Here is a 15,003-nt window from a genome sequence, read left to right as displayed (position 1 = left end):
GAGTTCAAGCGATTCTCCTGCCTCAGCCTCCTGAGTAGCTGGGATTACAGGCACACACCACCATGCCTGGCTAATTTTGCATTTTTAGTCGAGACAGGGTTTCTCCATGTTGGCCGGGCTGGTCTTGAACTCCTGATCTCAGGTGATCCACTGGTCTCCACCTCCCAAAGTGCTGGGATTATAGGCGTGAGCCACCATGCCCGGTTAAGACTAAAAATTTATAAACAAATATATAAAGAACTTTGTAAGTGCAAACTCAAAATTGCCCAAAGATTCATGAATAGCTCATCTAATTACAGGGCAGCCTCATCTGAGAATACACATTGGTTGTTAAAATTACCAACATGGATACATGAGTATGTGATAAAATAATGACCAAAAATTAGGAAGTGAAATAAAATGACAGGTGCAATGAACACAACTCGCAAAGCCCACCACCCCTGCCCTCTTGTCACCTGCTACCCTGCCCTCCTCAGCTGTCCAGCTTCAGAGCCCAGGCCTCCCAGACTTGCCCATTGCGGAAGCACAACCATCCTTGTTGCTCCAATCTACTCTGGGAAGACGGCTCTTGTATCCCTTCCCAAGATCAGAAGAGGATCAAAAGTACAACACAGAGCTCAGGGCTCAGTCGATGCCCCTCCCTGGAAGTAGGCTGATACACAAATGATAGTCTCCACCTCCACCTATGACGTTTCACATTCAAAAGGTGGGAACAGCCCCAAGGCGGAGTCCAAAATTCTGAGTCCAAACATCCCAAGACCACACACCCTGGAGAGCCCAAGTTTGAAGTGTCTGTCTTTCTCACTCACATCCAGAGATAAAGAAACGCCTTCCTCCACACCTTCCTCTCTCTCTCTCCCTTAAACAAACATCTGCCAATGGTCATGACCTACTGGGCAGCCACACACTGGGCCCATGAAGGTGACCTTGAGATAGGACTTCTGCCCTGAGGGCTCAGTCCTATGAGCCCTGCATGTCCGTGCTGCTCCCATTTTACAGAGAGAGAAGTGGAGACTCAGACAGGCTCAGCAGCTTAGCAAAGGGCAGGCCGGACCTTAAACCTCAGCAGCCTGACTCTGGCTACCTCCCCATCATGTACCCCTGACCAGAGGCCACTCTGGGGGCCACAGGGAGGGAGAGGAGGGCCTGGCTGAAACAACACAGCCAGGGTTTATCCCGGAAGACTCAAGATAGGAGCCTCTGAGCAGGCAGGGTGAGTAGACATCCGTCAGCCAGACGGGTGGGCCTGGGGCCAGCCTCTCTGGGATGCTGTCCTGCTGGGGGGCCACTCGCACACTGACTCCACCAGGCAGTCAAGCCACACCAAGCCCAGCAACAGAATCCACTCTATGCATGACTAACCTATCCTCATCCCAATGTCTGGCTGCTGGCTTTGCTGAAACCTAGAGTAGCCTGGGAAGAAAGGGAATGAAATCTCTCCATTTTGTAATTTCCTGCAGGGTCTGGGGGCACCTCCCACAATTGAAGAGTTAAAATTAGGTGAATGAATGAATGAGCTAGTGAATAAACAACTAATGAGTGAGGAATGATGAGTGAGAGAACAGATGATGAATGAGTAGATGAATAACTGAATGGTGAGCAAATGAGTAAATGAGTGAGTGATGTGTGAGTGGGTGAATGAATGAGTGAATGAGGTAGATGAGTGAGTGAGTGAGTGAGTGGATGAGTGACTGAGTGAGTGGATGAGTGACTGAGTGGATGAGTGAGTGGATGAATGAGTGAGTGGATGAGTGGATGAGTGAGTGAACGGATGAGTGAGTGAGTCGGTGAGTGAGTGGATGAGTGAGTGGATGAGTGAGTGAGTGGATGAGTGAGTGGGTGAGTGAGTGGATGAGTGAGTAGATGAGTGAATGTATGAGTGAGTGAGTGAGTGAATGAGTGAGTGGATGAGTGAGCGAGTGAGTGGAACAGTGAGTGAGTGAGTGGATGAGTGAATGAGTAAATGTGTGAGTGTGTGAATGAGTGAATGTATGAGTGGATGAGTGAGTGAGTGAGTGGATGAGTGAGTGAGTGGATGAGTAAGTGAGTGGATGAGTGAGTGAATGAGTATATGTGTGAGTGGATGAGTAAGTGAGTGGATGAGTGAGTGGACGAGTGAGTGGATGACTGAGTGAGTGAGTGGATGAGTGACTGCGTGAGTGAGTGGATGAGTGAGTGAGTGGATGAGTGAGTGGGTAAGTGAGTGGATGAGTGAGTGGATGAGTGGATGAGTGGATGAGTGGATGAGTGAGTGAGTGAGTGGATGAGTGAGTGGACGAGTGAGTGAGTGGATGAGTGAGTGGGTGAGTAAGTGGATGAGTGAGTGGATGAGTGGTGAGTGAGTGGATGAGTGAGTGGGTGAGTGAGTGGATGAGTGAGTGGATGACTGAATGTATGAGTGAGTGAGTGAGTGAGTGAGTGAATGAGTGAGTGCATAAGTGAGTAAGTGGATGAGTGAGTGGATGAGTAAGTGAATTAGTAAATGTGTGAGTGTGTGAATGAGTGAATGTATGAGTGAGTGGATGAATGAGTGAGTGGATGAGTGAGTGAGTGGATGAGTGAGTGAATGAGTAAATGTGTGAGTGTGTGAATGAGTAAATGTATGAGCGAGTGGATGAGAGGATGAGTGAGTGAGTGGATGAGTGAGTGAGTGGATGACTGAGTGAGTAAATGAGTAAATGTGTGAGTGGATGAGTGAGTGAATATATGAGTGAGGGAATGTGTGAGTGAATGTATAGTGAATGAATGAGTGAATATGTGAGTGAGTGAATGACTCAGTGAAGAACGCAGAGAGCGAATGACTGAATGATATGAGCGCATGAGGGTAGACATCCTCTGGGACATGTTCTCCTGCAAGCCACTGAAGTCCCTGGTGCTCCCATGGCAGCCCTGGACCACCCTTGAGACCAGTCTGTGTCTGTGCTGGCCTCACACAGCCTGGGACATAAAAGAGACAACAAACATCTGGAGAACAAATGACCATGATGGTGCCCTGGAGCCTGAAGCGGGAGAGACCGGCCCTCAGGCAGCAGGCCTGCCCATCTCGCTCTCTACTCTGAGGCCCAGAAGGGCAGAGAGCCCTCACCTGCTCAGGGGTGCAGAGTGGAGCCTGCGGGCTCACAAGGAAGGGGCCTGGTATGATCTCAGCAGGCTCAGGAGGTGGACAGATCTGAGTGAGAGCACAGGTCACCAGGCTGGTGCGGGGCAGGCTCAAGTGCCCCAGTACCCATGTGCACAGAAAGGCCAGTTCCCCAGCACCTGGGCTCAATGGGCCCAGAGGCAGCTGCAGACAGTGGGGTCCCACTCGCTCCCGTGACAGCCGCCCCTGACCCAACTCCACAGCCTGGCAGCCAGTGGTCTGCCCCGGGCTCATACTGTGGCCAGCGCCCCTAGTCACCCAGCAGGGGCCCAACAGTGAGCAATGCCCCAGTCCCCCATCCCTGCCCACGCTGCCCATTCCTCACCCCTCCATCAGCACAAACAGCACCATCTCCCTCGACACCCCACTGTCCTCCCCAAATCTCAGGAGCACCACAGCCCACATCCCCGGGGTGGGAACGCTTACTGCCGAGAGGCAGGGAAGTCACTCACGTGGGGACAGTGCATGAGGCTGCCGGTGGATCAGCCACACCAGCCATGGGCCCTGCTCACCCAAGCGGGCAGGGTCAGGCCGTGGGACTGCTGCCCAACCCTGCCATCCTCACTGTGGGGCCCCAAAGAGGGGAACCCCCAAGTTCCCACCACAGCATGGAAATGCATCTTCCACCTGTCCACAGAGAGGCCATGATCTTGGTGCCCACAGGCATGGGGCTCCTCCCTGGCCATGCTGTGGGGGTGTCCCACCAATCCCCCAGTCAGAGTGGGGGCACAGGCACCATGTGACCCTGATAGACCAGCCCCCCGTGCTTCCTGGCGGATGACATGGAGAATCCCCCTGGCATCCTGGGGGAAGGGCGGGCTTGGGCCATCAGCCATGGCGACTTTCAGCACTCACTCCACCCTGCCCTGAGGCACCCAGAGAGGCCACACAGCCAGTGCCACCAGCAGGCCTGGCTCAGAGACCCCAGCCCCCTTCCACCACATGCAGGCTTGCTCCTTCTACCCAAGTACAGCCCTGGGAGCTGCCCCTTCTCCTCTGAACTGCTCCTCCTCAACAGCACCCCAAAACCCTACAGAACCCCCTCTGAAGTGGTAAGAACAAACCAAGACCAGAAGAATCCCAGATGTTCCAAATTAAGGTTCCTGAGGCCTCAGCCAGGGTCTTGGACTTGAGGGAGAAGGGACCGAGGTCCACCTCAGGCTACAAGACCTGTCCCGTCTCAAAGGCACACAATGGCTGAGGTGTTCCATGGGCCACCCCAATGGAGAGCAAGCAGCCCCAGCCCACAGCTGTCCTGCTACACACGCGGTGGGTAGGGGCGGGGAGCAGGCACAGAGACCAGCATGTTCCAGCCTTGCGCCAGTGTGCCTTCAGGAGCCACAGGCCTGTCCTGTGGCCGTACAGCCCCAGGAGATCGCCATGGACTCCGTACCCCAGGGAGGCCGCCAGGTGCTCACACCTACCTGGGGTGGAGCTGGCCCCACCAACACATTCCCCTGCTCAAAGGTCTATGTCCTTCTGCTCAGCAGTTTTTTTTCCAGGAAATCATTTGGAAGAAAAAAAGCTATTCCTAAGGATCAAGGCCACAGTTTCACATGAGAGCTGCAATATCTTGGTCCGATTGTAAAGGAAAATCTCAAGAATGAGGCTGCTCTGCCAGGGCACCAAGCACCCCCAGAGCTGTGGTCACCAAGACGCCATCAGAGGGAGGGGCTCTGCTGCATGCATGTGAATGCACAAAGAACACGCACAACTTGTAGAACATGCACACTCACAGAACCTGTACACACGGAGGACACATGCATTCACAGAACACACACGAAGAACATGCATATACACAGAATACACATGCAAAGCACACACAGCCGCAGAACATGCACACAGAGGACATGAGCACATGCAGACAACACACAGAACACACACACACAAAGAACACACAGAACACACACAAAAAACACAAGAACATATACACACGAAGAACACACAGAACACACAAAACACACAGAACACACACACACAAAACACACAGAACACACACACAGAACACACACACACGAAAAACACACAGAACACACACACACAAAACAGAAAAAACACATACACACGAGGAACACACAGAACACAAACACACAGCACACACACAAACAGAACACACACACGAACACACAGAATACACACAAAAAACACAGAACACACATATGAAGAACACACAAAACACACATGAAGAACACACAGAATACACACAAAAAACACACAGAACACATATACACGAAGAACACACAGAACACATACACACGAAAAACACACAGAGCACACACACACAACAGAACATACCGAACAAAGAACACACACACGAAGACCACGCAGAACACACACACACGAAGAACATACACAGAACACATGGACACACAAAGAACACATAGAACACACTGACACACGAATACACACAAAGAATACACAGAACACATGCGAACACACAAAACACAAGAACACATGCACAAACACACAGAGAACACGCACAAAGAACACACAGAACACGCAAACACACAGAACACATGCACACACAGAACATGTGCACATGGGGAACACGTACATGTGCAGAACACGCACACACAGGACACGGGTACATGGAGAACACACTGAATACACACATGTGCAAAACACATGTGCATAGAACATGTGCACACACATAATACACATAACATGTACACGCTGAGAACACACATGCACATACAGAACACATGCACACGGAGAACATGTATACATGGAGACACATGCACACAGAAAACGTGCACACAGAAACCAGCCAAATGGCAGGACACACAAAAATAAGGCCTCCCTTTCAGCCTGGGTGACAAGGGTGTGGGTGGTTCTCCTTTCTCTACAAAAACGTGTTACCTCTATTGTTTTCAAAATATTTCTCAGAAGAATATAAAGTGAGAGGGCGGCAGACAACATGAACACAAAAACTCCACTTTCAGTGGAAACGTCCGGTTCCAGCAGGGTGGTGACAAGGGACACCCATCTCCAAAGCCGGTAATTTGGACCTGGGAACGTCCCCTCCTCCAGGAAACCAACCAAAACTGAGATACTTGTGTGTTCTGTCTGGGAATCGTCACTGCTGCATTATTTATAATAGCAAGAAAAGCCAGGCACTGGAGGCAGGGCCTGGGGAGGAGATGAAGGTCCTCAGGGCAGTCACGAAGCCCCTGGACAAGGAGGAAGGGAGCAGGCATCAAGGTGCCGCGTGGAAGGGGCGGGACACGAAGCTGTGCCCCTAAAGTCCACAGGCATGAGGACGGAACTGTGAACGAGAACGGTGGCTGTGTTCTCTCTGAACCCACGGGAATTTTTTTTTTCTTTCCTGTATTTCCCAAATTCTTTGCAATCTACTGAACTTCACAAAACTAAAAACAGACAGCGCCTGGAGAGGGCGTGGGTGCCGGCAGCAGGCGAGCCTCCCTGCTGCAGGCACCGCGATCCTGGCCCGTGACTTAGGCCAGCAGCAGAGCACTGACAGTGAGGCTATTTTCATTTCCACAGTGAGGTTACCATGGAGTTTAATTTCCTCAAGTGCTCCCTCTGGCATCTGTTCTATAAATGGCTTTGGGGTTTGCACCAAATACACTCACTGGAGACAGAATTACCAATTCTGTAAAGCTCACAAACCCCAAATGCTTCTGCCTGAGCTTTCACCAGCCTGTTGGGCTCCTCCTGAAGGGTCCAAAAAAGGAGGGGCTGGCCTGATCACCCCAGACGTGCACTGGACACCTACTGCACGCTGACCATGAAGTCAAGAATGACAGATGCACACCCTCCTCAGGAGCTGGTGGGGAGCTGAAGGTCTGCTGCCTGCAGGGGAACGGTGGACAAGGCCCCCCGCCAGGGATCTGGGGCAGGTCAAACCCACGGCTCTGCAACTTAGGAGTGCTATCCAAGCCTGAGCATTTTAGAACAAGGTAAAGGACATACGGGAGACCCTGATAACTAACTGGGGTGGGACGTGAGGTTTGTCAGGCATCCTCTACTTTCCGGTCTGCTTGCAAGTTCCCATGATAACGGGTTAATAATAATGCCTGGGGGTTCTGGTCTCAGCTTCCTGCACAGCTGGCCTGGCCTCTCATCTGGATGCCCCAGGATATTAACCTTTGGGAGCAGCCTCTCTGCTCTCCAAGGAAGCCTGGCAGGGTGGGCATCACAAGCAGCCCCAAGGCGCCCCTCCAAGCTGGGAGCTGCCCCCCCACTCAGCAGATAGAGACAGGGCCAGGCAGTCCTCCACACTCCCAGGGGGTGGCAGAACCAGAACAAAACGCACTGCCTCCCCCTCCATGTCCAGCTCTCAGGAACCCCAGGCTGCTGCACACCAGTCACTGCCACAGTGCGTCCCCAGAAAACCTACAAACACAAGGCGAGACCTGCAAGGCGGGGAAGCAGGTGTCACTCTGGGCCTGGACTCTGGCTGCCCTCCCCAAGAGGGCACCGCCTCCTCCTGTCCCTCCCCCAGACTCGGGGCCCTGATGGCAGCAGGAGCACTGGGGCCCATGGTCAACACTCACTCTTCAAGGGCAGGCCAAGCACACGTCTGCCCAGTGCTGGCCCCTGGGACAGGCCCGCCCACCTCCCCCAGTCACGCAGCTACCACCCTCCACAGTGTTGTCCCATCCAAGGGCACTAAATATGGCTGCCTAGAAATCCACCCCCACCCCCAGCCAGAACTCCCGGGTGCATCCAGGGCCAGGGTGGGGCAGGCCTCGTGCTTCTCAGGGTCTCCTGGGTCCCCGGGCAGGGACTGGAGCCAGGGCAAGTGCATGCCAAATGCTGTGCCCTCAGCCACGAAGGTCAGGGAGGTGAAGGGGTGGGGGTTTCCCCCAGCACCCTAGGTCCACATGCCCGTGTCACTGCAGGTGACCCTTGGCAACTCCCTGTGCCCACCTCGGCCTATCCACCAGCACCAGAGGGCTCAAAAGGGACAGCCCCAAGCCCCAAAGAAATGGGGCCCTACATATTAGAGAAAAGACACGCACTCCAGACTGTCCACACGGGCCTTGGCAGGGAGGACAGAAGGCACCAGCGATGCCCTGCGCCCCGCATGCCCCTCAGGCACCACCCTCTGCAGCATCCGTTTCCTAAACTACAAAATGGGCTGTGGGCAGAAGGATCCCATAAAATTGTGCCCCGAGGCTCCGCACGGGGTTTAGACTACAGCCAGCACTCAGCAATTGCCTCTAGGGGTATCCCCACCAATCTAGTGGCTTTACCTGAGACTCACACCCACCCCTGGTTTTCCTCTTGCCATCCAAAGCCCCCAGCACGTCTGGAGCCTGAGACCCACTGGCCCAGAGGCTGCCAGAAGGCACCGGCGTCACACAGAGCCAGTGTCCCCAGCAGAAAGCCATTCGGAGGACCCTGCACTCAAGGGGCCACGAAGAACGGCCCTTAACACCACGTCCTCCAGAGAGAAGCTTCTCAAAGCCTGCCCCCAGCTCCGTCTGTGTCACTCAAAGAGTAAAAGTCAACACCAAAGATAAAATAAAATCCCTCAGCAGTGCCAAAAATACCTCCCCACGGGATAAGGCTGAGCGGGCGCCAGCTTCCACAGCAGCAACTGTTGCTATGGAGATCAGGCTCCAGACAGCCGGCCGCGGGGCGGGCCGAGGGACAGAGTGGGGGCCAGGCACAGGGTGTAGGGACGGACAGGGGCTGACCAGCAGGGTGGGGGAGACGACCGAGGCTGGCCAGCAGGGTGGGCCCCCAGGAACAAGGGGGCCCAGGACAGGGCTAAGCCTGAGTGCCAGCCTCCACCCACTGGGGTCAATGGCCTCTCCAGACCTGGGGGGTCCAGGGGCTCCCACCTGCACATAGGCTGCCCACTCCCCATGAAGGCTGGTGCTGGCCCTCCCACAGAGTGGCCATCTGCTCACTGACACATCTGTGCTGACAGACGCCCTGACCTCAGGAAGTGGGTAAGGTGCTACCAAAGTGTACAGTCCCAGCCCAGTGTTCCTCAAGCCTCCCAGTCACCGGTAACACTGATCCACAAACGAAGGGGTAAGGAGGAGGTAGTATGCTCAACTGGAAAATTTGTACCAGAATGCATGGAGGAAAGTAGGACCTCCCACAGATGTTAACATAGCTCTGATCTGAGCCCAACACATTCAACATATTACAGAGTGCCTAACTCCAATATCCACTGGCCTCCTCTGACCTGAAGCTGTCCCCTGAAAGCTCAGTTCGCTTCTGGGCCTGTGGCTTCCAGCATGACGAGCTCTCCAGCCCTGCTGGACTCAGGCCTCCTCTGTCCTTACCCAGGGCCAGGCAGGACAGGGTCAGTCCAGGGCCACCAGACACAGCCCCAAAGCCCTGCCCAGCTTGGGGGTCCCCACACCCCCACCACACACCCATGCTCCTCCTTGGTGTCCTCAGACATCCCTCACTCTCTGAGCCTCCCTGAGCCCCGGAGAGTGCTGACAATCTGCTGCAACATTCACATCAGAGCCAGGCAGGACGCTGAACGCCGGCCCAGGTCACAGAGCCTCCAAACACCCACTCTGTCCCTTCCTGTTGCACACCCAGCCCGTGATGGCTCAGAGTCAGCACCCTTCCCCACCCCTGTCCCTCAGTGGAAGCCAGCAGCTTGTTCCTGCAGCATCCCCCATGCCAGGCACCTTGGGCACCCGACCACAGTTTGCTGGGGGAAAGTGGGGCTTCCCAGTACATTTAGAACCCTGAGTCCTCCTGGGGCCCACAGCCCCGAGGGCTGGCCCTGCATTTCTGGCCTCCACTCCAAACCTGGGCAGTTCTACCTGCAGGTGCTTGGGCCTGCCTGACTCTTGGAAGCTGTAACCTAATATACTTTCTCCATTCCATGCAGCTGACAGAGGCCATCATTTCTTCTGCTCGCCCTCGTCTGCCTCCCCAGCAGAAATGCTGAGCACCCAGGCTGTCCTTGCCTCTGCTTCTCCCACTCCCAGCACCTCACAGACACCTGTGAAGCCTGTATCTCTGAATGGTTTTCATATACTCTCCCCCAGGAGCCTTCAGTGGTCCCCTAGTACCCACTGACCAGGCAGGCAGTTAAAACACCTCCTCAGTGTGGCCTTATGTCAGCCCTCTCCTCTCCAGCACTTGCTAGAATACACCCCCCATCCCCACCACACACACACACCAGCCAGCCTTCCCTGACACCCGTTCCCAAGGCTGCCATCCCGCGGCCCCATCAATGCCTCCGGCCCTGCTCAGGGAGCTTTGTCTAGGAAGCCCTCGGGCCATCCCTCCCACAGGGCGCCTGACTGGCCCCGGCTGCACCATGTCCACAGGGCTGCATGGGTAACCAGTAGGGACCGTGATCAGGCTGCAGCAGCCTCCCCCGGCTTCAGTAACAAATCACCACACACAGGGCTTCCAACAACACCTTTATTCTCTTACAGTTGGAGATGCCTCGTTCCCTGTCCCACAGTCCCTTCCTCCCTCCTCCACACCCACATCCCCTTCTCTGTCCCAAAGCTCCTGCCTCCCACTTAGGACGGCCTGAAGACGACGTGTAGCCGACCCTGACAGCCCAAGACGATCTCCCAGTCTCAAGATACTTAACTTAATCCCATCTGCAAAGTCACCTCTGCCGCGTGCAGTGGCACGTCCACAGGCTGCAGGGACTAGGCCTTCGTCACCCAGCCCCTGTGCCCCCGGCCTGGACCCCGCAGCCACCCTCACAGGCTCCCTCCCAACCTGTTCTGTGGTCAGGGTCTCCCAGCTCCCCGGGGCTGCCTGTTCTCATTTGCTTTTTCTTTCAGTGAAAACCCAAAACCTCCTCACTCGGCAGGCGCCCCCCCAAGTCCCCTACCCCACCCTGCGCCACGCCTCCCCAACCTGGGTGGCCACTCCTCTGCATCCTCTGCTACCACCCCCACCAGTGCCCCCAGCTCAGACCACTGTCCACTCCAGCCACGGTCCTGACTGCCACACCTTTCCCTGGGCCAAACCCCCGGCACGCCACTCACCGCAGCTCAAGGTCCTGGAGCTGAGTTCAGCAAAGGATACTTGGGGTTCCCTACTGGGGTCATACCTGCAGCCCCCAGGAAGGACCTTCCCAGCACCCCCCAGAAAGCTTTGGGCCCTACCCCTCCAGCAGAAGCATCACTGCCCCACCCCACAAGGCCTATGGGGCCCTGAGCATCCCGTGCCTCCCACCCTCCAGCGTCACCCACTTGGACACAGACCCCAGAGGCCCCTCTCCTCCAATGGTTGCCATGTGGAATCCAGCCTGGGTGGCTTGCAAATGGCCTTAGATGTGGTCCTTGCAGGAAAAAGGGTGATGTCTCCCCTAGCAAGAATCCCCACCCCCGCAAAGGCAGCCTAGCCCTTCCGAGCAGGCCTTCCAGCTACAAGCGTCCAGCAAGCACAGCCTATGTGTGCCTCAGTGTTCCCAGCCCGGGGGAAAGCTCCTCAGGGGCTTCAGGGAGGCTCCAGTGAGGGAGAAGCATTGAGCCCCAGCTGCAGTGGTGTCCAGAATCACACTGGTGTCCAGAACCAACCCTCCTGATTCGGCCCCCACCACGCCACCTGCCCCAGCCCCACCCACATGTAATTTTCCCTCCCCCAACGAGAAAACACAGCAGAAACCTTTTGTGGAAAGGCCATCAGCCGTGCAAATACCCACCCCTCCCTGAGAGCTGCCCTCCCAGCAGTTCCTGCCCCTCCCAAGCAGAAACTGTCCTCTCCCCTGGTAGGGCCGGGCCGACCGCCCACGGGACAGGTGGCCCCTCAGTTAGGTCAACTCAAAGGGCTCCTCATTCCCACGGAAGCGCCAGAGGGGCGGGCCTGTTCCCCGGCAAGCAAGCCAAAGGCGAGACACACACACACACACACACACACACGTGCACACGGAACCCAGCAGAGGCCCCGACAAGCATACCAGGCCCCCACACGCAGCAGGGCCGGGAGCTTGGGGTCAGCCATGGAGTGAGGCATGGGTGGAGGTGGCCTGTATCATGCTGAGCAGCCGCCCCACCAGGGCCCAGTGGTATCTGGGCACAGAGCCATCTTGTATGGTCAGCGTCCCACGCCAAACCTTAGTCACCCCTCACTTCTCCAAGCCCACCTGGAGGCCAAGGCCTACGTATGTCCCAGGTAGCATCAGAGCGTGAGACCCCCGTGACCTCCAGCGCAGCCAGCAACCCTCATCGGCCCAGCCTGGTTTCCAGGTGGAAAGTTGGCAGCTGCCTCTGCTCAGCCTTGCCAGGCCCCAAGGGGCTCCACTCTGGCCTGCGGTGAGTGGGAGCGCGGACACAAAGGGCCTGCCTGAACCCCATCCATAAACAGTTGAGGGAAGCAGCCAGCAGGGCCGGAACGTTCCAATGTCACCATCTCGCTCCCCTCGGGGGAACAGAGCATGCCTTTGTCTTTTTATCATTGCCTTCATCAAATATTTACAGAGGCTGACAGGCCATTTCACACAGGCCAGATATGAGCCAAAAGGGCTCTTCTCAGGACACGGGGGAGGTGCAGGTCCTGGGCACTTGGGAGGCACATGGTCCGGCATATAACCCTGGGCAGGGAAGGGAACGAAGGGCCTTCCCTGTGGGACCTGTCCGTAGCCCTCAGACACGCCCCACCTGGGGCTTAGGCACTAGTTTTCTGCACACAGTGCTCAGGGCTAGAAACAGGCCAGGCCGGGCTGACTCCCCAGCCCTGCTCCCACAAGCTCTGCAGCAGGAAGAATGAGCCGTGTGGCCAGGCACGTGTTCTCCACGTTCCACCTCCCAGGCTGCCAAGAGCATGCAGCGTGAGCACCCCACCTAGGACGGCACGCAGGGGCCTCGAGCCGTGAAGGCCAGGTCAGCAGCCCACCTGGACCCGTCCCCACTCCCCCTGCTCCTCCAGCCCAGGGTGAACACTAGGCAGCCTCGCTCGGGACAGTCTCAGCCCAGACAGCCCCGGTGTCCACAGATGGCAAGAGATAAACAGACAGTGAAACGCCCTCGGCCACACAGACGGGGTGTTAAGAGCACAGACTCATCTCAAGCAGGACCCTAAAGCAGGCAGAGTACAGCCACAGGATGGAAAGGATCGGTGGTACCGGGACCCTCTGCCATGAGCGGACGCCTAGGTCCTCACTGGGGAGGGGCTGCACACACACTAACTGTCCCTAAGAATCCATCCCAGTAAAAGCAAGGCCCCTTGCTGTTAGCATTTTATTTTCCTTTACCTTTAAAAAACATCACCTGTCCCTTTCTATCTTCAAATCTATTTCCGTGTATTTTTTCATCTTCTTCTGTTTCGTTTCTAGCTGTTTTAAAGGTTTTTGCCCTTTTCCCTCAGCTAACCCTATTTCATCCTTCTCATAAATGCGCCTAGCCAAGTTTATCCGCTTTCATGCCTCCCTTTTTAACCCTCTTTTTACAAATGGCACAGGTGGCTGTCTGTACAAAGCCCACTACAACCACCACACCCTGAGCCCATGTGGCCGTCTCACCTCTCAGCCACCCAATCCAGAGGCCCAAGAGGTACCCAGAGCAGGAGGGCCATGCTCCGGCATCCTCTGGGCTCCGTTTTCCCCAAGCTCAGCCGCAAACGAGGGTGCCCAGTTCACTGCGTCCAACCACACCAAGCCAAGGGCACCAGAGGGACTGACAGGTTGAGGAACTGAGCACTGGCAGCCCAGGGTAGGCGTCCAATTGCCGAGAGGCTGAAGGGGACAATAGGCCATCACTGTCCAGCCAGCAACTGGGCTCCCCAACGCTGTGGCTCTCCCACCACCGCTGGCTCTCCAGGGAACGTGCAGAAACGTGCCCTCCTCCGGGCAGACACAGACAGCCTCGGGCCTCCCTCCTGTGAAGATCACCCAGCCATATCCAGCTGCCCCAGGACCTGCTACAACAGTGACAGACACAGGCTGGACAGCCCATCAGACAAACCTGCCCTGGACCTCTGGCTCGAGGGGCCAGAGCAAGGCCAGGCCTCGAGGAGGCACCCCATAAGCCATCCATGTCCCCAGGGGTATCAGAGTCAACAATTCCACTTGACGGACCTTCCCCACCCCTCAGCACCTTAACTCCTGCAACCCTCCATGGTGCGCACTCCCAGGTGGGGCCGAGGGCAGGGGAGGCTGAGACTAAGTCAGGCAGCATCCCCATGCAGTGCCTGCTCAGCACGGCCCACCACTCGCCCCCCTTGAGGAGATGGAGCGCCGAGCTGGGACTGCCCTGAACACACACACAACCTGCCCAACTGCTGCCCCTCCTAGCTCTTCTCCACAGCTTTGTGTTTTCTTTTCTTTTTCTTTTTCTTTTTTTTTTTTTTTGAGACGGAGTCTCGCTCTGTCGCCCAGGCTAGAGTACAGTGGTGCGATCTCGGCTCACCGCAAGCTCCGCCTCCCGGGTTCACGCCATTCTTCTGCCTCAGCCTCCCCAGTAGCTGGGACTACAGGCGCCTGTCACTACGCCCGGCTAATTTTTTTGTATTTTTAGTAGAGACGGGGTTTCACCGTGTTAGCCAGGATGGTCTCGATCTCCTGACCTCGTGATCCGCCCGCCTCAGCCTCCCAAAGTGCTGGGATTATAGGCTTGAGTCACCGCACCCGGCCCATAGCTTTGTGTTTTCAATGCTTCTTCCAAAACACAAATTCACTACACTGCTCGAAACTCTTAATTAAAGACAAGAAATCCCAAGAGACCTGTCCGGGCAGATGTCAACAGCCTTGCAGCTGGCTGACCCAGGAAGATGGCTGCCTAACTTAAAGACACAGGACAAGGCCAGATAGGAGGCCCAGGGCATCTCTCACCGCCTGACGCACAAGCCCAGCCGCCACCGGGTGGAGTAGCGTAGCCTAGAGTCACCAACCTGGGCAGGGCTACAGTGGGAGGTCACGAGGTCCAGAGCTCAGGACTGTCCTCAACATTGGGGGA

At 56.0% G+C, this 15,003-nt stretch overlaps 1 protein-coding gene and 1 long non-coding RNA gene across 43 annotated transcripts in view; one reads left to right on the top strand and one right to left on the bottom strand.

Annotated features, from left to right (window-relative positions):
- WNK2 (WNK lysine deficient protein kinase 2) overlaps positions 1-15,003 on the bottom strand; it is a 141,221-nt gene that overhangs the window by 110,937 nt on the left and 15,281 nt on the right. Inside the window, exon 1 of one of the 42 annotated variants that reach the window (XM_077966363.1) lies at positions 12,198-12,461. The exons of 39 other annotated variants lie outside the window; for them this stretch is intronic. In XM_077966363.1, coding sequence (XP_077822489.1) covers positions 12,198-12,233 — 36 coding nt within the window. In that variant the 5' untranslated portion in view covers positions 12,234-12,461. Of the gene's footprint in view, positions 1-4,203; positions 4,317-11,316; positions 11,616-12,197; positions 12,462-15,003 lie in introns of those variants that run through there. 2 more of the 42 variants (XM_077966379.1, XM_077966380.1) reach the window with 2 other exon arrangements.
- Positions 6,933-8,539, top strand: LOC144334763 (uncharacterized). Its single transcript, XR_013404962.1, has 2 exons — positions 6,933-7,059; positions 8,403-8,539. It is a non-coding gene; the product is annotated as an uncharacterized LOC144334763 (long non-coding RNA).

Source organism: Macaca mulatta, chromosome 15 (genome assembly GCF_049350105.2).
Source record: "Macaca mulatta isolate MMU2019108-1 chromosome 15, T2T-MMU8v2.0, whole genome shotgun sequence".
Classification (NCBI taxonomy): domain Eukaryota; kingdom Metazoa; phylum Chordata; class Mammalia; order Primates; family Cercopithecidae; genus Macaca; species Macaca mulatta.
This window is presented reverse-complemented; position numbering and strand designations above follow the sequence as displayed.